This window comes from Muntiacus reevesi, chromosome 7, assembly GCF_963930625.1.
Source record: "Muntiacus reevesi chromosome 7, mMunRee1.1, whole genome shotgun sequence".
Lineage (NCBI taxonomy): Eukaryota > Metazoa > Chordata > Mammalia > Artiodactyla > Cervidae > Muntiacus > Muntiacus reevesi.
The window spans coordinates 34214688-34241179 of record NC_089255.1 but is presented as its reverse complement, the minus strand read 5'-3'; the positions used below and the strand labels follow the sequence as shown (position 1 = coordinate 34241179).

At 37.6% G+C, this 26492-nt stretch overlaps 1 protein-coding gene across 2 annotated transcripts in view; it reads left to right on the top strand.

The window, feature by feature from the left end:
* The window catches only part of FSIP1 (fibrous sheath interacting protein 1), a 220852-nt gene that overhangs the window by 46849 nt on the left and 147511 nt on the right, over positions 1–26492 (top strand). For both annotated transcript variants that reach the window (XM_065941257.1, XM_065941258.1), the window contains 4 exons: positions 4582–4680; positions 6807–6931; positions 8388–8498; positions 16367–16525. In XM_065941257.1, the coding sequence (XP_065797329.1) occupies positions 4582–4680; positions 6807–6931; positions 8388–8498; positions 16367–16525 (494 nt within the window). The remainder of the gene's footprint in view (positions 1–4581; positions 4681–6806; positions 6932–8387; positions 8499–16366; positions 16526–26492) is intronic.

Here is a 26492-nt window from a genome sequence, read left to right as displayed (position 1 = left end):
ATTGGGTCATTTATTTTTCTGGAATTGAGCTTCAGGAGTTGCTTGTATATTTTTGAGATTAATCCTTTATCTGTTTCTTCATTTGCTATTATTTTCTCCCAATCTGAGGGCTGTCTTTTCACTTTACTTATAGTTTCCTTTGTTGTGCAAAAACTTTTAAATTTCATTAGGTCCCATCTGTTAATTTTTGCTTTTATTTCCAATATTCTGGAATGTGGGTCATAGAAGATCTTGCTGTGGTTTATGTCGGAGAGTGTTTTGCCTATGTTCTCCTCTAGTAGTTTTATAGTTTCTGGCTTTACATTTAGATCTTTAATCCATTTTGAGTTTATTTTTGTGTATGGTGTTAGAAAGTGTTCTAGTTTCATTCTTTTACAAGTGGTTGACCAGTTTTCCCAGCACCACTTGTTAAAGAGATTGTCTTCTTTCCATTGTACATTCTTGCCTCCTTTGTCAAAGATAAGGTGTCCACAGGTTCGTGGATTTATCTCTGGGCTTTCTATTCTGTTCCATTGGTCTATATTTCTGTCTTTGTGCCAGTACCATACTGTCTTGATGACTGTGGCTTTGTAGTAGAGTCTGAAGTCAGGCAGGTTGATTCCTCCAGTTCCATTCTTCTTTCTCAAGATTGCTTTGGCTATTCGAGGTTTTTTGCACTTCCATACAAATTGTGAAATTATTTGTTCTAGTTCTGTGAAAAATATTGTTGGTAGCTTGATAGGGATTGCATTGAATATATAGATTGCTTTGGGTAGAATAGCCATTTTGACAATATTGATTCTTCCAATCCATGAACACGCTATATTTCTCCATCTGTTTGTGTCCTCTTTGATTTCTTTCATCAATGTTTTATAGTTTTCTATGTATAGATCTTTCATTTCTTTAGGTAGATATACTCCTAAGTATTTTATCTTTTTGTTCAATGGTGAATGGTATTGTTTCCTTAATTTCTCTTTCTGTTTTTTCATTGTTAGTATATAGGAATGCAAGGGATTTCTGTGTGTTAATTTTATATCCTGCAACTTTACTATATTCATTGATTAGCTCTAATCATTTTCTGGAAGAGTCTTTAGGGTTTGCTATGTAGAGGATCATGTCATCTGCAAACAGCGATAGTTTCACTTCTTCTTTTCCTATCTGGATTCCTTTTATTTCTTTTTCTGCTCTGATTGCTGTGGCCAAAACTTCCAACACTATGTTGAATAGTAGTGGTGAGAGTGGGCATCCTTGTCTTGTTCCTGATTTCAGAGGAAATGTTTTCAATTTTTCACCATTGAGGGTGATGCTTGCTGTGGGTTTGTCATATATAGCTTTTATTATGTTGAGGTATGTTCCTTCTATTCCTGCTTTCTGGAGAGTTTTAATCATAAATGAGTGTTGAATTTTGTCAAAGGCTTTCTCTGCATCTATTGAGATAATCATATGGTTTTTATCTTCCAATTTGTTAATGTGGTGTATTACGTTGATTGATTTGTGGATATTAAAGAATCCTTGCATTCCTGGGATAAAACCCACTTGGTCATGGTGTATGATTTTTTTAATATGTTGTTGGATTCTGTTTGCTAGAATTTTGTTAAGGATTTTTGCATCTATGTTCATCAGTGATATTGGCCTGTAGTTTTCTTTTTTGTGGCATCTTTGTCTGGTTTTGGAATGAGGGTGATGGTGGCCTCATAGAATGAGTTTGGAAGTTTACCTTCATCTGCAATTTTCTGGAAGAGTTTGAGTAAGATAGGTGTTAGCTCTTCTCTAAATTTTTGGTAGAATTCAGCTGTGAAGTCATCAGGTCCTGGGCTTTTGTTTGCTGGAAGATTTTTTATTACAGTTTCAATTTCCTTGCTTGTGATGGTTCTGTTAAGATCTTCTATTTCTTCCTGGTTCAGTTTTGGAAAGTTATACTTTTCCAAGAATTTGTCCATTTCTTCCAAGTTGTCCATTTTATTGGCATAGAGCTGCTGGTAGTAGTCTCTTATGATCCTTTGTATTTCAGTGTTGTCTGTTGTGATCTCTCCATTTTCATTTCTAATTTTGTTAATTTAGTTCTTCTCTCTTTGTTTCTTAATGAGTATTGCTAATGGTGTTTCAATTTTGTTTATTTTTTCAAAAAACCAGCTTTTAGCTTTGTTTATTTTTTCTATGGTCTCTTTAGTTTCTTTTGCATTTATTTCTGCCCTAATTTTTAAGATTTATTTTCTTCTGCTAACCCTGGGGTTCTTCATTTCTTCCTTCTCTAATTGCTTTAGGTGTAGAGTTAGGTTATTTATTTGGCTTTTTTCTTGTTTCTTGAGGTAAGCCTGTAATGCTATGAACCTTCCCCTTAGCACTGCTTTTACAGTGTCCCATAGGTTTTGGGTTGTTGTGTTTTCATTTTCATTCGTTTCTATACATATTTTGATTTCTTTTTTGATTTCTTCTCTGATTTGTTGGTTATTCAGAAGCGTCTTATTTAGCCTCCATATGTTTGAATTTTTAACAATTTTTTTCCTGTAATTGAGATCTAATCTTACTGCACTGTAGTCAGAAAAGATGACTGGAATGATTTCAGTTTTTTTGAATTTTCCAAGACCAGATTTATGGCCCAGGATGTGATCTATTCTGGAGAAGGTTCCGTGTGCACTTGAGAAAAAGGTGAAGTTGATTGTTTTGGGGTGAAATGTCCTATAGATATCAATTAGGTCTAGCTGGTCCGTTGTGTCATTTAAAGTTTGTGTTTCCTTGTTAATTTTCTGTTTAGTTGACCTATCCATAGTTGTGAGTGGGGTATTAAAGTCTCCCACTATTATTGTGTTACTATTAATTTCCTCTTTCATACTCATTAGCGTTTGCCGTACATATTGTGGTGCTCCTATGTTGGGTGCATATATATTTATAATTGTTATATCTTCTTGGATTGATCCTTTGATCATTATGTAGTGTCCTTCTTTGTCTCTTTTCACGTCCTTTATTTGAAAGTCTATTTTATCTGACATGAGTATTGCGACTCCTGCTTTCTTTTGGTCTCCATTTGCGTGAAATATTTTTTTTCCAGCCCTTCACTTTTAGTCTTTATGTGTCTCTTGTTTTGAGGTGGGTCTCTTGTAGACAGCATATATAGGGGTCTTGTTTTTGTATCCATTCAGCCAATCTTTGTCTTTTGGTTGGGGCATTCAACCCATTTACATTTAAGGTAATTATTGATAGGTGTGGTCCCGTTGCCATTTACTTTGTTGTTTTGGGCTCACGTTTATACAACCTTTCTGCATTTCCTGTCTAGAGAAGATCCTTTAGCATTTGTTGAAGAGCTGGTTTGGTGGTGCTGAATTCTCTCAGCTTTTGCTTGTCTGTAAAGCTTTTGAATTCTCCTTCATATCTGAATGAGATCCTTGCTGGGTACAGTAATCTAGGTTGTAGGTTATTCTCTTTCATTACTTTAAGTATGTCCTGCCATTCCCTTCTGGCCTGGAGGGTTTCTATTGATAGATCAGCTATTATCCTTATAGGAATCCCTTTGTGTGTTATTTGTTGTTTCTCCCTTGCTGCTTTTAGTATTTGTTCTTTGTGTTTGATCTTTGTTAATTTGATTAATGTGTGTCTTGATGTGTTTCGCCTTGGGTTTATCCTGTTTGGGACTCTCTGGGTTTCTTAGACTTGGGTGGCTATTTCCTTCCCCACTTTAGGGAAGTTTTCAGCTATTATCTCCTTGAGTATTTTCTCATGGCCTTTCTTTTTGTCTTCTTCTTCTGGTACTCCTATGATTCGAATATTCTGTTATTTTAATGATGGATCATATATGTGAAATCTCACCTTGTGGATCTAAAATAAGAACTAGAAACACAAAGTTATTCAATGTGCATATTCTCTGTTTTAAGAATGTTAGAATTTGGGTGTATTATATCCAGTTAATTAATGTGATATTTTAGCACACCCTGGTGCATACTTCTTGCACACAAGTTCTAGGGAAACTGTTGACTGGCTTTGATTTCTGTGTTTCAGTGGCTCATGTGTACAAAGATGATTATCATGTCTATCTGCAAGTGACATTGTCTTAAGAAACGTGTAGAGGAAATTGAGGAATATTGCAGAGAACATTATTAGGTCTTATCTGTTTTTTAAAAACAACTGTCCATATAAACTATTCCTTATTTATTTTGTATGTATTGAACAAATGATTTTTTAAAAATTCATGTGTTTTTAATTGAAAGGTAATTGCTTTACAATATTATGTTGGTTTCTGCCATATAATAGCATGAGCCAGCCATAGGTATATATATATGTTCCCTTCCTTTTGAACCTCCGTCTGACCTCCCACCCATCCCACCCCTCTAGGTTGTTACAGAGCCCCAGTTTGAGTTCCCTGAGTCATACATCAAATCCCCACTGGCTATCTATTTTACATATGGTAGTGTATGTTTCCATGCTAGTCTCTCCATTTGTCCCACCTTCTTCTCCCCCCAACCCCCTGTTGCCCCATGTCCATAAGTCTGTTCTCTATATCTACATCTCCATTGCTGCCCTACAAATAGATTCATTAGTACCGTCTTTCTAGATTCCATATATATGTGTTAACATATGATACTGAACAAATGATTTTTGAATCACTAGATCCTTCTTATAACAAGCATGGAGATAACTTTTTCTCAGTGTTTCACACTCAAGTTCCTCCAGAAGACTATGAAAATCATATGCAGAATATCAAACAAGGTATGTGATTTTATATATTGTTACAAGAAGATATTAGCTATATGTACAAATATTCACAGATGAAATGATTTGATGTGATTTAATTCAGTGGTGAGGAGAAGTAGGTGAGGTTCTAGATGAAACAGGATTGGTCATGAGTTAATCATTATTGAAGTTAGTTGTTGAGGGTTCATTATAATAGTTTTCTTTCAGACATTTGAAATTTTGTGTAATAAAGAGTTAAATCTGGCTGCTAGTAATGGAAATCTAGTTTAAGTGAAAAAGAAAATTTATGGAAAGAATCCTCCTGGTAGATAGCTTCTTTGATTTCTAAGATCATATCCTTTCACTGGTCATTGAGAGGGTGATTCAATTCCATAATACTAGAGAAGAGACCAACTGATCTATCTTGGGTTAGGTGCCCACCCTTTGTCCAACCAATTCATCCAACCCGGCAAGAGTTGGGGTCACTACCGGGATGTGGCAACCTCTACCTTGGATTACTCCCAGGATGGAGAGGAGAAGAGGACATTTCTGGCAGATTCTACCAGACTATCTAAGATTTTTTCCTACAATATATTAAAAGTGTATTTTAAAGAAACTATTATAAATATAGACAAAGATGCATTTGATTTATTTTAATGTGTTGTTTAAGAGAATATGAAACTTCAGCTGAATTAATAAACTTTAGATTTCAGTTTAAAAGACTATATACAACTTGGATTATGGGAAAGAGTTATATATTTTATATCTTGGAAGACCACTTACCAAAAAAATAACTCATAACTTTAACTATTGGTGTTTGTAAGTTGCTCAGTAGTGTCCAACTCTGTATGACCCCATGGACTGCCTCTAGGCTCCTCTGTCACTGTGGTTTTCCAGGCAAGAATACTGGAGTGGGTTGCCATTTCCTTCTCCAGGGGATCATCCTGACTCAGGGATCGAACCCAGGTCTCCCACATTGCAAGCAGATTCTTTACCATCTGAGACACCGGATTGATTAAAGAATGAAATCACAGTTATAAAGCATAGGTTTTTTTTTTTTCCCCTAGAAATGTGTAACTTAAATTTGAGTAAAACTTTGTTTTTTTTTTTTTTACTCAAATTTATTTTAGTCTGAACAGAAATTAAATCCAGAGATCTCATGCTTTTTCTTGGTTTTTCCAACTAGTGTTATCAAAATTTATTCTTTAATTATTAAATTTGTACTGAATCTTTGATAATGAGCCACAAAAACACCAGTTGACTAGCTCCCTTAATCCTTTTTATTGAGGTTACCTCTAAAGATAACTTTTAAGTAAGCCTGTCGGCATTGAGCTACTGGCTAGTGTTTTTTTTTTTTTTTTGTTGAACTTTAATATGGCAGTTTATTATCCTGTTTTGTAAGGTGGACTCTATTTGTCATTTAGGAAGACTATTTTTATGCATATTTTTAGAGCTTTAATGAAGGATTCACATGGTCTTTTAAAAAATGCTTTAAATGTGACTACAGTGAAAACAAGATATTTTATAAAGGGGATAAGAGGCCACAAGTGTTTTTCTTGCTCTTGTCTTGAGTACTCAGGGTCTGGACAACTGACATTGATAGAAAGCTCTTCAAAGGTTGAGTAAAACAGACAAACTGAGATGGGCTTTATGGGTTTGTGCAGATAGGATGTGGGATGTCCAGGACACTTACGTCCCGACTTGGCTTAAAAAACAGGTTTGAACAAGAAGTTTATTGTTCTGAGAAGATAACAGCAAATCAATGAGTAGTAGGGAATGATTCTAGTCTTTAGAGTAAGTTTTACGTCATGTAAATACTAAAATAAAATATATGTTAAAATTCTCATGACATCAGCGATTTCTCCTTCATGTATATCACTTGAAGTTCTTTTCATATCTCCCATGATTCCAAAGGAATCAACAGCAAGAAGTTTGATACATGATAATGAATAACAAAGTTTTATGAGAACTTCATTGCAAATTGTGGTAGCACATTTATCTTTTTAAAAATAAATGTTTGTGTGTCTTAAGTTTCTGATCTGAAGTTTAGGACCTTTTCTATGTGTGTTTATTTCCTATATGTTTCAATATATGCTTAAGATAAATTCTGGCATAATGGACAATTATAATTCTGAAAAAATTTTGAACTTTTTTGTTATTAGATTTTACCTATGATGTGGAAAGAAATGAATCAATGATCAAAGCAGAAAATAAACCTTTCTCAAATACAGAAAAGATTGAGCTCAGGGGTAAATGCAGCCAGGATTTTATTAAGCGAAACATTGAGGTATGTACCTAGAAATTTAGAAGCCAGAATATGAGACTAAATGAGTTGCAAAAATGGAGATAGCTATGTTCATTGTCTTTAAATTTTTTTGTTTTACCATGATACATGTATATGTAATTGAAGCAATGCATATAACTGTAAGAGAAATTTTATGAACCAATGCTTAATTTCACTATTTTCTACTCTATCCTAGCCTATTCTATCTCATCCTGTCCTCTTAAAAATTGCTAGCTGCAACTTAATAATTTGTTTCATTGCCCAGAAATGAATCTGGTTCCTGCAATTTGAAAGACATTTATTTAAATAATAGTTTTATACACTGTTTCCCAGATTTTGAATTGCATATTAGTAAAATTGGTTTTATTTAAAGTAATGAGACTGATTTTATAGTTGGTGCATTTAGAAATTTGAGTGGAAAATGCTCTTGGCAGAGGTGGAGAGGTCAACTGGTTTTCTGCCTACTGGCCCTGCCTCTTCTCTCCACCTCCAGCCCAGTTCCTGGAGCAGCCTGTTACTTGTCTCTTGCTTTGATTAGCTCACTGATATAGAGGCTTAACTTGGTTTTAAAGGTCGTGCAGTCTGACTTGGTTTGTCCTCAAGGCAGACTTAGACTAACCAAGGGCACAAGGACTCCTGTATTTAACCAGAATGTGAAATAATTTATAGCAAGAAATGAAAGTATGGTGAACAGAAGGTTCATGGCAAGCCACCCAGGCAGTTAAGTCACTGGAAAGCTACATCGATAAGTGTGACGTTTTAAGAGGAGAGAGTTAAGTAATTCTTCATAGTTCAAGCCTGAGGTTTTCCACAATTAGCATGTCTTTTCCAGGCAGACTGGATTCATGAGTCAGCCTGCCACTGCCGGGACTGGCCTCTGGGACTCTTGACTTTTATGTGCTCCATGTCCCTATGATCTGAAAGAAACCTTTTCCAGCTTGCTCTTTTTGCACTGGCTCATTGTTTGTTGACTTAATGTATAATTTTCCAAGAGCAGTAGGGTTTTCCCATATCCCAGTTTTTGCTGACACAGATAACAGCTCCACCATAGATTTTCCTGTAACTGAATCCTATTTAAACCCCTGATGTGATAGTCTTGAAACTTAAAAGCAGTTTCATTTAGTGGATATATGTCACATAGAAAGTTGTAAGATTCCTCCCAAATGTCTCAGCAAGTATGTTGCATTTGATACATTTAATATAAAGAGAGGTTTGCAAACTGCCCATGTTTTATTTTTTATATAAAGTGTTTGTTGAGATGGTTGAATATCTTTGCTTGGAGAATGGAGCTCTACCAAAATTTAGAATAAAATAAAATTACCCAGCAAATGAAAATGCCTAATATAACAAACTTTACCTTAGTGAATCTGTATTATAGAAGCCTCATATTCCATTTTAATTTTACCTGAACTATGAGTTGCTTTGAGTATTTAATATTTTCTTTTGGTACATTCTATAGTTGGCCAAAAATTCGGGAAAACCAGTGGTTATGATTGACAGAGAAAAGGAAAAGCTGGTTGAACTTTTGAAGGACTTAGACGATACTGATTCAGGGCTGTCCAGTTCTGAGGTAAGTAAACTCTGATATTCTACAGGCTCCACATGTCTTAGTTTTTATTTTTAAAATCATGTTGTTGATCAAATAGCAAAAATTGCAGTAATTTTTCAAATTATGAGGCTATATTTTTAACTTAAAAAATCTTGCTTTATAAATTTATTTTTATTGAAATTTTCCAATTTATTCTTGTTGATTCATTATTGACTCTCTTATGTTATTATAAGAGTGACCTACACGTTGGCTTTCACAATAATACCCTCTGCCTGTGATGTGATGGGCTTGCTCATTGATGACATAGAGATATGTTTCTCTGGATCCTTTTCTCTTGGCCATTTCTTATTATCCCTAAACTGATTCCACATAATTTTAGTGTAATCTTTAGTAATCCTTAAGACTACCACTTTGCTCCTGTCCAGGTGACGCTGGGCATTCAGTTCCCTGAAGAGTCTGGGGCAAGCACAGGCTGAGTCTGGGGAGTGAATCCAGGGTGTGAATGTGAGTGTTTATAGGGCCTGGGCAGGTCACATAAGTAGTGCAGGCTCAGCATTTGCTCTTGTTTGCATTATAAACTTCTAGCCGTATTCTTGCTTCCACAAAGAAACACATTGTCCTGTGTTCCTTGAAGCTCTTAGCGCTGTCATCTAATTTTTATTCCCCTGTGTTTAATAGAGATGATATGGCGACTGCTGCTGACACCCTGCGGCAGCCCTTTACCTAGCACATCTGTGCATCCGTCCCCTGCTGTGACTCCTTCTCTGGAGAACTGTCCTGGGCCAAATGGGAGCTGACCAGTCCAGGACAGGATGACACCCCCCCGCCCCCCGCCAAGTTCCTTTGTTTCCTCACCTTGAAATAGGATGAGCTGTGTGCTGTAGTTTGTCCTCCAGAGCTTCCTCAGGGGTCAGTCAGTCTTCAGCTGAGACAACATCCTTGTCTGGCTTTGTTCCGTTGTCCTAGCCTGCTTTCCTCACACCCCTAATCCTGAAAGCACTCTTCCACTAAGTCACTTAAGCAGGAATCTCTGTCTCAGGTTCTGGGTCTAGGGAACCCAGCCTAAGACATGTAGGTTCAGAGGGCAGTTTTAGCTCCGGCTGAAAAGCAGTGCATGTGCAGCAATATCTGGGCCAGTATGCCAGTCAGTGGCTGCTGCTGCACCGAAATCCCCGCCCAGGGCTGCCTGGATCCTCCAATTTGTCAAGAGAAGCTAGAAATTCAGATTAAAAAAAAAGAAAAACAATTCTCTGTAATTCCCACTCCAAGAAAGGCTTGTGTACATTCCTCCAGGTTATGTATTCCCAACTGACACTGTGTTCTGGTGAAATGGAAAATGGAATCTACAGACACTGGAGGTGGTTTAGGAGAGTGGTTGAGTGTGCTGGCTTTGAATGGAGGTGGTTTAGGAGAGTGGTTGAGTGCTGGCTTTGGCAGACTGGCTAGAAAGCAGGATCCATTACTTCCCAGTTCTGTCACCTTAGGAAGTTAGATCTTCTCAGCTCAGTTTCTCCTGGACAGAAATCTAAAATGGTCTCACTGGACTAGGATCAGATTGTTGGCAGTGGGCTGCTTTCCTTTCTAGAGGTTCTTCAATAATTAATTACTTTCTAAAATCTTACCTCTTAACAGGGCAGGATCTTTGGTATGCTTTCATTTCCCTCTTCTCCCATTTCTTCTCCTCTAGAATGCATTGAAATCAATTGGAATTTTAGTTCCAAGATGTTATAAGTTTTCCTTTTAAAAATAGTATGCTTCTTATATTTTAGGAATCTTTCTCAACAGTAGCCACATTTTAAAATCACCTTGTTACCTGTGTATTTAAACTCAACTAATTGTTTATTGGGGCTTCTCTGATGGCTCAGTGGGAAAGAATCGGCTGCAATGCAGGAGATGCCGGAGTTGCAAGTTCGATCCCTGGGTCAGGAAGATCCCCTGGAGGAGGAAATAGTAACCTATTGCAATATTCTTGCCTGGAAAATCCCATGGGCAGAGGAGCCTAATGGGCTACAGTTCATGGGGTCAAAATCATTTTTCCTGAGTTATTTTTCTGGAATTAAAAGAATTCCCCTAAATATGATGGTATGTGGATAATTTTTGAGTGTTTGCATATTCAAAAATTAATTCTTCTCTCACTTGAACGATGGCTTCAAATGGTAGCTTTAAATGGTGTTAACTAAATTCTAGATTTTCTGGAAGCTTGTAGGATTTTTCTCTTTATTTTTGAGTTCACCAATTTTATCAGAACTTATTTGTGTGCATCTTTAAAAACATTTTTGTTCTTGCATGGCACCTTCTAGGTAGGCACTTTTTACCTGAAGGTTTAATTTTTCCATTGTTGAGAAAATTATCTTCTGTTATTTCTTCTCTTCTGTCATCTCTTTTTCTTTCCTTTTGGGCTTCCTATAAAGTGGGATATTAATTAGGAATGGGATTAACTGCAAGTTACAGAAAACTTTATAAACCATGACTTAAATAAGAAACTTACTTTTTTTTTTTTTCTGTAACAAGGAATTCAAGTGTAAGTAGCTAGTGTCTTTTGATCTTCTTGACTCATGGTCTTAATGTGTTTTTGTTTTTCAGTGTGCAAGATGACTGCTCTATCTGTACATAATGTGTAAATTTTCCAGGCAGAAAGAAAGGGGGAAAGGAAAGGGTAAAAGAGATACCTCTGAAGCTTTGCGTTTTCATTTGGGAAGCTGTGGTCTCCCCATGACTTCCACCTGCACCTCACTGGCTAAGCTAAGACTGCATGTAGTCATTCATTTCATACAGCTGTGCAGTCAAGACTGGGGATTCAAGGATTTCACTTTTTTTTTTTTTAAGCTGAGGAAGTCAAAGGAGGAGGAGATTGGAAAAGGGGACCAGGTCAGTCTATGTACCAAGCCCATACATGGGTATAGAATCTCCTGGATCTCTCCTCCAGGCCTTCAAGTATTTTTCTCATAGTCTTTATCCTTTTTGTCCTTTTGCTCATCTACATTCATTTTACAGTTTTCCGAGTTGAGTTTCAAACATCTCTATTCTGCTTACTTTGCTTGTGCAGCCCTCTTTTGAGATTGTTGCTATTTTTACAATTATTATTGTTTTTTAAACTAATATTTGCTGAAAGTTCTTTCTGTAAGTCCTCTGAGGAGAAGGCGTCCTTTTTTATTATCTGATATGGGAGATAGACATTTTATATGGAGATTATATGAAGCCAGATAGGTGGTGACACATGATGGGATAGAGATCAGAGGAGGAAGATGTGAATGTGGCAGGAAGGGACAGCCCCTTTGAGGAGGGGGCTGATCTATCTATTGTTTCCTGAAACTGTACCAGATTTCTTGCCATGCTTCACATTTGCTGTATTCTTTCAAGTGTCTGTATGTCCATTTCTTTTGGAGTGCTCTGCCCCTTCACCTCTGACAAATCCCACATAAAGAGTATGACTAACATGATAATTATGTTTGAATTCCTCAGAACTCATGCCTGCCGATTGTTGCTTATAGTGGCATGTTTCATTGCATGGATTAATGTTCTCTTCAATTTGTCTAGGATACTTTGAATTTGTTAAAGATTTCCCTCTCTGTTGGGAACTCACAACTACTAACGACTTTCCCCAAAGCTGTAGCCTTTGCTGTGACCCTTCCTAGCAAAACGGGTTTTGCATCAGGTCTTAAATTCCTCACATCTAAATCAATATTAGACAGGTGAATTTGATTGTAGACCCTCATTACTGGTCTGAATCCTAGCTGTAAAGCATGTGGTGAAGAGCACTTTCTGGGTTTTGTCTTAGGGAGGCGAGGTTCCTACACATTGCAAGTGTAGGCAGAAACATGTACATCATCTACTACATGTTACACACCTGTATGCAGGTCAAGAAACAACAGTTAGAATCAGATGTGGAACAACAGACTGGTTCCACATTGGGAAAGGAGTACATCAAGGCTGTATATTGTCACCCTGCTTATTTAACTTATTTGCAGAGTACATCATTTGAAATACTGGGCTGGATGAAGCGCAAGCTGGAATCAAGATTGCCAGGAGAAATATCAACAACCACGGATACCCAGTTGATACCACCCTTAAGGCAGGAAGCAAAGAGAAAATAAAGAGTCTCTTGATGAAGGTGAGAGAGGAGAGTGAAAAAGCTGGCTTGAAACTCAGTATTCACAAAATGAAGATTATGGCATCCAGTCCCATCACTTCATGGCAAATAGATGGGGGAACAATGGAAACAGTGACAAACTTTATTTTCTTGGGGTCTAAAATCACTGTGGATGGTGACTGCAGCTATCAAATTAAAAGATGCTTGCTCCTTGGAAGAAAAGCTATGACCAACCTAGACAGTGAATTAAAAAAGCACACATTACTTTGCTGACAAAGGTCCGTATGGTCAAAGTAATGGTTTTTCCAGTAGTTATATACAAGTGTGAGTGCTGGATGATAAAAAAGGCTGAATGCTGAAGAACTGATATTTGAACTGTGGTGCTGGAGAAGACTCTTGAGGGCCCCTTGGACAGTACAGAGATCAAACCAGTCAATCTTGAAGGAAATCAACACTGAATGTTCATTGGAAGGACTGATGCTGAAGCTGAAGCTGCAATACTTTGGCCAGCTAATGAGAAGAGCCAGCTCATTAGAGAAGACCCGGATGCTGGGAAAGATTGAAGGCAGGAGGAGAAGGGGACAACAGAGGATGAGATGGTTGGAGGTCATCACCAACTCAATGGACATAGCTTTGATCAAACTTTGGGAGATGGTGAAGGACAGGGAAGCCTGGTGTGCTACAGTCCATGGGGTTGCAAAGAGTCAGACATGAGTGAGCAACTGAACAACAACACACAATTTCCTTCTGTAACAGTATAAAACATGAAACATTTCAATTTCTGCTGCACTTAGTTGAACAGTTTCTTTTATTCCAGTGTCGTTTAAAAAGAATTCCATTCAAACAAGAATTTAAAATTTATTAACCAATATTTAATCATTGATTCCATAGTTTTTTTTGGGGGGGGGTCAGATTCTTATTTCTCTTTTAGTCATACAATATTTTTTTTCCATTTATTTTTATTAGTTGGAGGCTAATTACTTTACAATATTGTAGTGTTTTTTGCCATACATTGACATGAATCAGCCATGGATTTACATGTATTCCCCATCCTTAACGCCCCTCCCACCTCCCTCCCAATCCCATCCCTCTGGGTCATCCCAGTGCACCAGCCCAGAGCACTTGTCTCATGCATCCAACCTGGACTGGCGATCTGTTTCACACTTGATAATATACATGTTTTGATGCTGTTCTCTCAGATCATCCCACCCTCACCTTCTCCCATAGAGTCCAAAAGTCTGTTCTAGGTCATACAATATTTATATCACTTTTACTTAGGAAAAAAGATCAAAATTTATTTGTGACTAGTTAGATATTTTTTTATAATTATGTGTAATTTTCATATGCCAACTTGCAAGTGTATTTTAAATGTTTATTGCTATAGTATATCTTATATGGATATAGTATAATCTAACTTTCTCCCTATTTTCAGGCTTTTTGCAATTATCCTTTATTATAAGTAACATGGAAAAAAAATTCAGTGTTCTGGGTTGCAAGAAATGGAGGCAAATTTTGGTTAAAAAAGGGAGAAAATGAATTTTTTGGGAGACTTTGATAGCTCAAAGGCACAGTGGAAAGTTTGAAGGACCAAGTTTGTGAATCAGGCAGAAATCAAGGTAGCAAGAAAAATGGCCCTGGAAACTCCTCAGAAGCAGGCTGGTTCAGGGTTGCACTGCAGCCGCCAGACACCCAGGCTAACGGTCACTGCTGCCACCTTCACTGCTCCCAACACTGGATCCTCACTGCTGCTGCTGTCACCATTAATCTCTTCCCCACCTTCCTGGCATCTTTGAATCTCTCTCTCCCTCAAGAGTCTAAGTCCAGGCAGGGTGTTTACTTCCAGTTGACTGAATCTAGTTCATTTGCTGGCCTTCTTGATGCCAGTGGGTAGGGAGGAGCAGTGTCTGGTGGGAACCTGTTCCCTAGAGAGGCTTACGGAATATTAGTGTCACTGAAGCAGGAAGGGAGATAGGATGCTGGGGCCAGGGAGAGACAAATGTTAAGTCTTTCTGCATAAGTTTTTGCATGTACTTTTTCTGGTTACCACTTAGAGATTGATCCCTGGTATTAGAGTCATGAAACCAAAGGACATGAAATTCTTAGGCTTCCTTGCCCTCCATCTGCCCCTTTACTCTTAGTGTTCTTCTGTCTTCATGCTTCATGCTTCTCTTTGTGACCTCACCCATTCCCATGCTCTGAGGGTTTGAACCACTATAGAATTATGGGTGAGTCCAAAATACTTATTTTCCAAGTCTCTATCTTTAACTTCCGATAAGCATATTTAAACTACCTGACATAATCTGTGGATATCCTAGGGATATCTGTGAATATTGAAAGGCCCCAAACAGAATTCATTATCATCATTTGCCTCCTCAAACCTACTGTGTGTCTGGTATTCCTTATTTTGATCCATATGACCACTATCCCCCTAGTTGATAAAAATCAGAAATTTGGTTTTTATGCTTGATTTGTACTCCTCCCTCATTCTTCCATCAAATTATCTCCAGATTCTGTACATTCTCTTCCTAAGTATCTCTGGAATTGGTTCTGTGTTCTGCATTCCTAGGAAACATTCCAAGTTCAGACACTCATCACTTTTCTTTTAGATTATGGCTTTTGCTTCTTAACTGGATTTTCTGTCTCCCATCTCACCCTCACTAGCTCCAGTTTTAAAGTGCACAGTTGATTGTGTTGTTTCTCTCAGATGTTACTAAGATTGATTATTTCCTTTAGGAAGCCTTCTCCAAACATTTTTTCTCCTTGCTCTTTCCTGCTCAGAGAGGCTAGTTGACCCTCCCTGATCCCCGTGGAGTCCTGGGTTTACCAATACTTTTCACACCTTGTTAAAATCTTTGCTGTCAAGGGACTGAGAACTCCTAAAGGCAGGAATGTGTGAGATTCATACTGAATCACTACTGCCCAGTATAAGGCCTCCCCGCAGTAGGGGATTTTTAAAAAATTTTTATTTATTTTTTAATTGAAGGATAATTACTTTACAGAATTTTGTTATTTGCTGCCAAACATCAATGTGAATCAGCCACAGGTATACCCATGACCAGTAGGGGATTTTTGAATGCAATATTATGAATGGCTTTTAACCTGTGAAGAAACTAAAATTGAGATTGCCACATATACACTGTTGATATTATGTATAAAATAGATAACTAATGAGTACATACCATATAGCACAAGGAACTCTACTTAATGCTCTATTGTGAACTGAATGGAAAGGAAATCCAAAGGAGGGTCTATATGCATACATGTACATATATTCATTTTGCTGTACAGTAGAAACCAATACAACATCATAAAGCAACTATATTCTGATAAAAATTAATTTACAAAACTAAAAATAAAAAAGAGAAACTAATGTTGGTTGAATGGCCAGTTGTGATCTTGAAACCCAAACAACCGAGTTTATAGACTCAATTACTTTTCAGGGACAAATTTTGAAAATAACATGTCCACTATAGTGTAAACATGATTTCTTCCTATTCAACAAACCACTTTTCCAGAGTGGAGAAATATGGATGTTATGAGACTCAGACTGTGAGGCTGAGAGATTTTATTCCATAGTGGGAAAACCCTGCAAAATATTAGAATATACTTTATGCAGAGTTGGCAGATCATGAAACCTTAAACTGTTTAATTCTTTTCTTGTACTATGCCAAGTTAATTCTGTTTTTTTAATTTTAAATTTTTATTTTTTTTGTGAGGAGCATTGATGTGACAGTTTGAAAGGTATATTTTGGGGAAAATGTAGTGTAAGAATGACCTGGTGACCCTTGTTTCCTTTTAGGGAGATCAGTGTGGCTGGCTAGTCCCGGGAGAAGGATACACACTTGCAGTCACCCAGCATCAGCAACTTGCTGAAATTGATACAAAACTCCAAGAACTGTCTGCCACCTACCCAACAATTTTCAGCTCTTCTCCAAGACCAGAACGTCAGATTGATGAGGTATATTTGATACAAGAGCCTATAGATTTCAGGTTTATATGTACCTACGCTAGTTCACATCATTTGACAATCTTCTTGTTAACTAAAGAGATTTCTTCCCAATTGCTTTTCCCATGACTGTAATTGTAGTGATAGTGATTTCCACAGCAGTGTGTATTTTCCCTGGCTGACTTTCTGTTCATTATTCTTTCAGTTGATAATATGCTAGGATGGGGTTACTAAGAAAATATTTATTGTAATATCTTTATGACTTAAGCTAATTCTTGATCATGAACAGAGGAGAGGAGAGGGAAGAGAATCAACACAGCACTCATTCCTTTGAGAGCTTTATTTCTCTCTGTTCCGTGGTTCTAGGAGTTAGCAATGGTAGTCACCTGCCCCTTACTCTGCCATATTCTTCTAGCTCCTTTAATTTAACAAGCAGTGAAGCTCACCATATGGGTTTCCCTGGTGACTCAGTGGTGAAGAATCTGCCTGCAATACAGGAGACTTGTAGGAGGTGTGGGTTCAATCCTTGGGTCAGGAAGATCCCCTGGAGAAGGAAATGGCAATCCACTCCAGTATTCTTGCCTGGAAGAATCTCATGGACAGAAGAGACTGGTGGGCTACAGTCCATGGGGTCTCAAAGAGTCAGACACAATTGAGTAACTAAACAATGAAGCTCACCATGCTGATGACTTCTGTCCTGTAAGGATTCTTCACTTGATAGTTCCCTCAGATATTCTTTCATGTAGCTAGTAGAAGGTGAAGAAAGACAGAAGAATGACAGCGTCTTTGGAAAAGTAAATCCTTTTCCTGCCCTAGGTTTCAGTATTTTGTGGGATCTAGTTTGCAGTTGGGTGGTAATTTTGCCTGAAGAGAAAATGGCTGGTCTTTTGATAGTCTACTAATCCTCTATCAATTTTGTAAACATATTACCAAATCATTTTCTGACAATATTAGGTGCATGTGAGCCTACTTGTTTTTAAAAAGATTTGAATAATATCAGTAGTCTGTCAGTAATAATTCTGCTTTATAGTGAATCTTCAAGCTGTCAGTTGAAGATTAGGGATCTGGATTTGGGTCAGTTGAACTACCTTAAGGGAAAGGAGCAGTGTTAATATGCTCCCAAGAAAGTTTGGTTGTGAGGGAACCTTTATGGAGCCATCACAGCTTCCTTGATTTACACTCCTAAGGACCAGGCACAGCTGCCTCTGAGCCCTTTACACAGCTCAGTGGTGGTAGTGGGAACCACTGATTTCTGGATTGGGGTCAGAGTTCTGAGGGAGAACTATAGAATCTCTGTCGTCACCCAAATATACCCTAGGACTTTGACACATGAGCTGTTTTGCTGCTAGTTTGTTTATGTTTACTGGGTACCCTTTCCCAAAAGGAGGAAGCCAGGACAGGGGAATAAAATTGTTCGGGGATATTCTTTGTTCTTTCTCTGTTATAGCTGATTTTTGTTGTTGTTATTGTTGTTAGATTTCAAAGGTCCCTGAGATCTCAAAGCTGAATAATGGTCCTAAATCCAGAAAATGTCTTTTTCACAATCATCAAATGTTATTCTTGAAAGAGAGACTTAGAATTTAGAGATTTGTTCAGCTGTTAGAACTTCTGATAAAGCGTGACAATGATCAGATGCTGTCATTGTCATTTAAATCACATTTCAAAGTTAGCATTTATGATTTAAATAAAATATATAAAAAACAATAGAAGGGAAAACCAGTACATTACTTTGTTGTTACATACTGATATTATATATTTTTATGTGAAACAAATTATATTTAGAGAAAAGAGAAAACTGCATTTTGGGACTCCCATTGGATGCAGAAACAGAAATGTGACATCCTAGTTATTGAAAGGAGGTAATTAATGCTCCTTGTATGCAAAAAAAAAAATTATTTTTGAGCTTATCTTCAGTTTCCTATTGGCATTTCCTCATTTCTAACTAAAACCAGTGTTGCACATTGAATTTTCAAGCTAGAAATGCTAGCATAGCAGATTACTTTACGGATATTATTTTTGGATTGGCATTCTTTTTGAATAATACACTGAAAAGTATCTCAGGATAAACCCTGCATATCTATTCAGTTGATGAATGGCCTCCAATCTATTGCTGAACCACAAATATTCATAATGCATAGTTATGATGTTTTTAACCTTTCTGCAAACCTTTAACTCATCAGTAATTTTTCTCCATGTTCCTTAAGGAAAAAATGTCTTTTAAGTGGAATGTAAGTTTCTATTTTCAACAATCAATTAAACAAATATTAATCAAGTGCTCACTGCATGCAAGGAATTGTAGAGCATTTAAAGCTGAGTCAGGCACATAGAGAACTGTGGAGTGAGAAATCTTGCTTCGGTTTCTGGCTCTTCCACTTACTGGCTCTGAGGACTTGGGTGTTAATTAGAAGCACTTTAAACCTCAGTTTCTTCATCTGTAAAATAGTAATGATAATATTTTTCCTGAGGGTTCTTTTAAAGTGGAGGCGAGTTACAAGTTAAAATGTGTAAAGTACTTAGCACAGTGTCTGACCCCAAACTAAGCCAAAGATGTTATTATTAATATAATAAGGGACTTAAGGAACTTATTGCCTTGTGAGAGGCACAGAATATATATAGATAACTGTGGTACAAGACATAATAGGTAAGAACAATAGAAGGCTATGAGCAAAGTGCTTTGCTGGTTCAGAGGAGAGAGAGAAAGCACATCCATAAGGAATACCAAGAAAGTTCATTTCAAGTGAGGGATAGGAGGAGGAAGAGAAACCAGTAAGTGAGGTAGAGGAGGTCAGAGTTCCTGGAGAAGGCCACCATCACATAGCATGAAGTTGAAAACTGGTGAAAATGGGTGAACGCATATAAAAAGGCCAGATTTCTAGTTTCTTTTGAAAAATTAGAAAATCTGGCAACATTAGGCTTGAGGTCTTGATTGACAAAGTATAGGACTGAGCTGAGTAGCAACTGCTGCTTTCCATGAACCACAAGTTTTCCAGTTTGCTGCACCATCCATCATGCCATATTGTGTTGCCTACAAAACATGGGCCTCCTTCTTGCATTTAAGTAACTTGCCCAGCCCCTGCCCAGGCCATTAAAACGTTTTTAAATGCCTGTTATTTCATGAGAGATGACGTGGTGGTGGAAGCTGAGTATCCAGATTAGTATGTGGCTTTACCTCCAACCTTAAAGCAGCTTGTAGGATACTGGAGGATAGGACATATAAACATAGACCATGTGCAGTGGGCCGACCATTCAGTGAAAGTACCACAGTATGGGAACTTATTCTATGAGAAGTATGGAAAACATATGCTGGGGAAGCACTGGGAAAGGAAAGTTGGAAGGAATGATATGTTAATAAGGAGTGATATGTTAAAAATTCATTTGAAAGTTTTAAAATTTTGATCAGGAAAATAGTTTCCCAGACAAGTTGAAACACAAAGGATTTCTGGCTTACCCGACTGTGGCAACAATAAGATGCTAAACTGGTAGGCACATAAGCCCAGGATGAATCAATAATTTGAGGGGCTCCAGAGAGGTGACTCTGAGATTAAGGAAGTATTGGTTGTTGTGAAAGGGGCAGATGAGGAATCTCTTCCTTATGAGTTTGCCGATTTCAATGTTCTCATGTAGGTGCCCTTGTTGTTAGCTTCATGGAGATGTTTTAAAAGCAGCATTTGGCTTTCCCATGTCTGATTTCTTTAGTGTAAAACAAAGCTCGTGGTCACTTTCAGAAGAAAGAATGGCTGCCGTTGCTGTAATGTGAGTAATATCATGCGGTTAGCTTTACATCTGCTTTTTATTTTCATTCATCATAGCAAAAGAGACCTAATTGAAGCAACTTTTTTCCTTAGGATCTGCGGTTTAACTGTGCATAGCTTTTTGTATCCATCCCCTAACCTCCAACAAATCAGTTATTTCTTTCCACGTACTGTAAATCCCGCCATAAAATTGAGTGATGTTCTATAATTTAGTTACTATATTTCTTATTTGCAGCTGTGTTACATTCCAGCTTTCTCCAGAAATATCCAAGATATAGGCGTTATGTAAGCACTCAGTTTAAGTCCTTAGCAACTGGATTCAATAATAAATTCTATTCAGTTTGGCTCTTGTAAAGAAGTGTAATTTATTCATCTCTCATGCAATCAGTCTTACTAAATCTAGCATTCCAGTTCATCATTAGATTTTGTTTTCCTGGTTGGGAGAGAGTGTTCAGAAATGGCTCTCATTGACATATGAGGAATTTCTTTGTTCTTAAGTCAGCTAGTTTAATTGACTATAAAGGTTCTCCTCAACTCGATTTATTTTCTTGTTCTTAAACTGTTGATTCAGTTGTATATGGTTTTGATAAGACCAACAAATATTAACAAACATCTGATTAAGGAAAATTGTAGCTGTATTTACCTCTTCTATTGCCAAGAAAATTTTGACCAGCAATTAACTGTTTTTTGATCTCTTTCTGTTTCAATGTTAGCTAACCTTGAGGAAATATAAAACATGTTTTGATGTGTAATCTTAAAAGATGTTTTGTTATTGAGTCCAGAAATTTGCAGAGTTTCAATAATGGCCATGCTGTTCACTTGATCTCAAATTACTTAATATGCTGATCAAGGTCAGGAACCGAGGAGTTGTTTTATGTATGTTAGTCACAAGCCTAGAAATCTTATTAACCATCTGTTCATTTAAAAAAAATATAGAAGTATGCCATGAGAGCATGGGTTTCTGGATTGAGGAATAAACAGGAAGTTAATTCAGACATCCTTGCCTCTGACGCTAACCTGGCAAACATGTGCAAGTGCAAGCTTAGTCATTCAGACTCTTTGTGACCCTCATGGACCATAGCCTGCCTGCCAAGCTCCTCTTGGTCCCTCCTCCAGGGGATCCTCCCGACTCAGGGATTGAACCCGAGTCTCTTGTGTCTCCTGTATTGGCAGGCAGATTCTCTACCACTGCACCACCTGGCAAACATTCCCAATTAAATCTGTGGAATTCTTGCTACCTGTGTTTTACAGATTACTTTGAAGTTTATATTTATATTTCTTGGTTTTTCTATGCTAAGCCTCTTGTGTAGTCAAGATTTCTTTCATTTCATGAAAGTATTTCAGAATGATAAAAACAATCTGGCTAAAAGATTTTTTTCTTTAGTTTTAGTACTGCCAGGCAAGATCCATCTGATGACAGGAAATAGCAGTAGCCTGTGGAAAAGCATACCATTAGCTTGAAAACACAGGGCAAGCTGGCTTTGTTTAGGCAGGTTTGTATTTTTCTGGCCCTTAACTCAATGCCTTATTTTCATATCAGATAACTTCTGAAGGCGTGAGTAATTTCCTCTGTATTTGGCTTTTAGAAATGGGTTTACTTAGCTTCAAAGACCCCTGTTGGCTCAGTCAACATCACAGATATTTTTCTAAGAATGAACTTAGAATCCCTTGGCAATCAATTAGTCAAATCGGCAAATATCTTGACCTCATGATCTGTTCTATTCTTATGGCTCCTTAGATATTCTGTGCATATTATAGAGAGCTTTTATGGAACTGAATTTTACTTTAACTGAATAAAGGCATTTCTGTATGACTCAAGAAATAGAGAAACAATATGCATGGTCAGAAAATCTGCTAAAAACTTTCACTCAGAGGAAATCAAGATCTTTCTGATGATCAGGAAAACAGATGGTACTGATTGGCACTTGGATGTGACAACAGAACCTCTCCTGGCACCACAGAGCTTCTTGAATATACCACTATGCAATCTTTGCCAGAACAAATGATTACCTTTTCTTGGCCTCTGCTTTCGTCACATGCTGTCCTTCAAATATTTGTACTATATGGTTATGCTATCAGAGACAAAGATTGAGGAAAGATATTATATATCCTTGGCTTTAACTGTGGTGAGTTGCAGACTCAGCTTTCAGAATTGGAAGAAACTTTCTCAGAGGAAGTTGAGACCAAGAAAGAAAAAATGACTTGCAGAACTTGGGCTAAAATCTAACCTTGAGACTAGTATCTTTTGGTACAGAGAGTCACATTATCAAAGTAGAATGAAGATAGGCTTGGTAATATTTTGTTTTCTTAAAAATAAAAAATAACTTTGTATGCATATGAAATCAATATAGGGTTATTGTAGAAAATTCAGGAAATACAGAAGTGTCTAAGAAAAACAAGGTCAAATCAAGATTTTTACCTTACCTTACCATTTACCATCAAGCTAAATTTCCTTCCAGTCTATTTCTCTACAAGTGTGTGCACATACACACATACATACAGAGTTAGAGTTCTGGGCAAGGAACAGAAATTGACCCAGGTTGGATTTTGAAGATAATGAAATGAAGGAACTATTTATAGATTTAAAGAAAAGAGCCAATAAGGGATGCTGGGATACTTAGGGACTAACACCAGGGATTAGGGAAAAGAAAAGTTGTATTGGAACTTGGGGAGGCTAGAGTTGTGGTAGAAGAATCTGCCATCCAAAATTGTAATCATATTGGGCATGAGCAGAGGATTAACTGACTCCTCCCTCTTCAACATGACAACTTGAGCTGTTTCTGTGGCAACCTGATGAAAGTCGGAATGTCAGCAATGATAGTAGGCAACTTTGCTTATGCTAAAAATGACCTCTGGATTGGAAGAATTGTAGAGACCTGAAGGGGGAGCCATACTTTGGGCTTCCCTAAATGCAGTGATTCTTGTGGCTGGGAATGTCCCTTGCTGAGACCCAGATAATGTACCTATGGAGTCATTTCAACAGATGAGGCTTCAATTGGATATGAAACATTTAAGCCAGGGTAGCTTCCTTGCCCCTTGTACCTGTATTGTTGTGATGTGGACTGCAGCAAAAACTCCCATTGACCAGGGATACCTGACACTGTGTTTCCTGTCCTATAGCCTTCTGAGTTGGGGCTTCCCAGGTAGCTCAGTGTAAAGGTTCTGGCTGCCAATGCAGGAGATGCTGGAGACGTGGATTCAACTCCTGAGTTGGAAAGATTCCCTGAAGGAGCAAGTGGCAACCCACTCCAGTATTCTTGCCTGGAGAATCTCATGGACAGTGGAGCCTGGTGGGCTGTAGTCCATAGGATTGAGAAGAGTTGGACATGACTAAGCCACTGAGCGTGCATGCACTCATCTTTCTGAATTGACTGGCTCCAAATGTGGCCTTTGTTTGCTCTTGAACATGAATATTCAGTTGAATCTAAGAAAATCCCCTTAATGGGCATGTCAGGGATATACTGCTGCCCAAATCATAGTGGCAAAGCAGGGAGTGGAAGGGGAGAATACCCCAAACTCTTTTTCTTGCTGCCCTCCAACCTTCTGACACTCCTTCCCGACATTGACTAAACCTAACCATAAGGCAGAGGTCAGGGAGAAAGAGTGAGTGTCCCAGCTTGCATCAAATGTTCATTACAGTTTATCATTCTGGTCTTAGTAGGCATTTGGCTAAGTACATGAAGCTGCTCTGAATATTCATGTTCAAAGTTTGAGTCATCATTTTCATTTCTCTTAGATTAAGACACAGGAGTGAAATTGTTGAGTCATAGGATTAGACAAGCATTTAATTTTTTAAGAAATTGTCAAGCAGTTCTTAAAATGTTTGTGTCATTATATACTGATACCAACAATGTGTGAGAGTTCGCTTGCTCCATACCTCTCCAATGTTTAATTTTAACAAACTTTTTCATTTGTCCTGTTCTAGTGGCTATGTAGTGACCTCATTGGGACTTTAATTTGCATTTCTCTGATAACTTAGTGATGTTGGGGACTTTTTCATGTGCTTATTTGTCACTTATGTTATCTTTTTTATGAAGTGTCCAAGTCATTTTAAAACTAGATTTTAAAAATTATTGATTCTTGTTTTTATTGAATTGTGTGAATTCCTTGTATATATTGGATGCAAATCCTGTGTCATATTTATGTGTTATATTTTTCTCTTAGCCTGTGGCTTGTCTAGTTTCTTAGTGGTGGCTTTGGATAAGTAAAATTTAAAAATATTGATGAAGTCTGCTTTATAATTTTTTTGTTTTTCTTTTTTAGCCTATCCAATGATTTTTAGAAAATCACAGTTGTAGATTTTTAAAAAATAATGTCCTTTAAAAGATATTTTTTCTATTTAAAAATGAAATCCAGTTTGGGTGTTTTTCAGGTCATTATATTCTTTTTTTTTTTTTTTCCTAGGTCATTATATTCTATAGACTGAATTTGTACACACCAAATCCATATGTTGAAATCTAATCCCCAGTGTGATTGTATTTGGAGAGGAGGCCTTTGGGAGTAATTTGGTCATGGGGTGGAGCCCCCATGAATAGGGTTAGTGCCCTTGTAAAAGAGACCCAAAGAGCTTCTGTGTCCCTTTTATTATGTGAGGACATAACCAGAAGATGGCCATTTAGGAAGTAGGAAGCAGGCCTTCTCTAGATATGAGATCTGCCAGCCCCTTGATCTTAGACTTCCATACCTCCAGAACTGTCAGAAATACATGTCTGTTGTTTATAAGCCACCCTATCTGTGGTATTCTGTAATAGCAGCTCAAACAGATGGAGACATTGTGTATCTTAACTTCAAAGTGGGCCATAAAATGCTGGATGTGTAGATCTGCAGGGAGACCTTGGTAACAGCTATTACAAACTCCTCCTTAACATTATGTTTCCTTCTTAAAGATCTTGTCACTTGTAATTTACTCAATGGATCCTTCTAGAGCTTCCAGAAGCCAGTCCCCTTTGGGGGAAATAAGATGTAAGAGAGTCACTTCTTAAAATTTGAGATACTCTTTTAATAGTCTCTTCATTAGAGCTTTATGCTATATGAATTTCATTAAAACATTGGAGTGATCAGAGTTCTGAGAACCAAAATAACAGTCTATTGGCAGTGCTGATCCAGCTTCAGGTTTGTGTTGGGTACAGGGACATGGGGTGGGACCAGTCATGATCCCTGTCTGAGCTGGCACAGTGTGGTAAGTGCAGTGAGGGAACATGTGGCATGACTGGGAAAGAAATTGCCCTTACTGGGTATGTCAGGAGATATTTTTTAGGGAAATATGTTTGTTCTGAGCTCAGAAAAGTAGGAGTCTCTATGAGGAGTCTCTATGAGGAGTTGGAAGGAAGAGGCATGGAGAGTGGAGAACTAGCAGTGGACAGTACCCCTGAAGTTTTGAGTCTGAGACCCAAGCAACAGGAGATGAGCCTAAAGAGCCATGAAGGAGTGAGGACTTTGTCCTTTAAGTCAGTAGTTCTCAAATTTTTGAGCAGTTGTTTCTTCAGGTGTCCTTAGTCCTTATCTGTTGAGTCAGAGTCTCCAGGGTGGAGCCTGAGCCTTTGAATATTTTCACGGACTCTGGAGGTGTCCACTGAAGCACACTGGAGTCTGAAAACTACTAGTTCAAGTGATGATGAGAAAGCAGTAAGAAAAAGAGAAAGGCTTTGATGAAAAAGGTATTGAAAGTGAAATGGTGACCAACTCTATTTAAGGAATGAGAATGTGGGCAGATTCTGCCTAAGGCAACTTAAAAAATGTCATTTTTGCCTGTTACCTCATGACAATACAGAGTAGGAAACCTGTGGAGGAAATGTAGGAAGTTTAGTTATAGATATAAGACCAGATTTCTGTCAAGAAATATCCATTTTAATTATCTAGAAATAATACTAACTTTGGGAGAATATGGTTCTGTCAATTCAAATACTGCTGATAGTATTGAAGCCTAATGAGATACTTCCTAATGAGATACATAATGTTTATCCTTTTCAAAGGACATATTCAGCCTGTATTTGTTAGTTATTAAGATTTTATGCATGCATGTGATATACTGTGATGACTTTGGGGCTAGATCTTAAAGTTATTATCATTTTGCAGATGATGAAATTAAAGCTCAGAGAGGTTCTGATTCCCCTAAGGCCATCTCAGTCAGGAACCAGGAAAAGTCAGAGTTCAAAACTCCTGACTTTGAGAAGTCCAATTTTCTTTTCATTGTTGCACAACTGCCTCTTGTTTTATTTACAATTGGA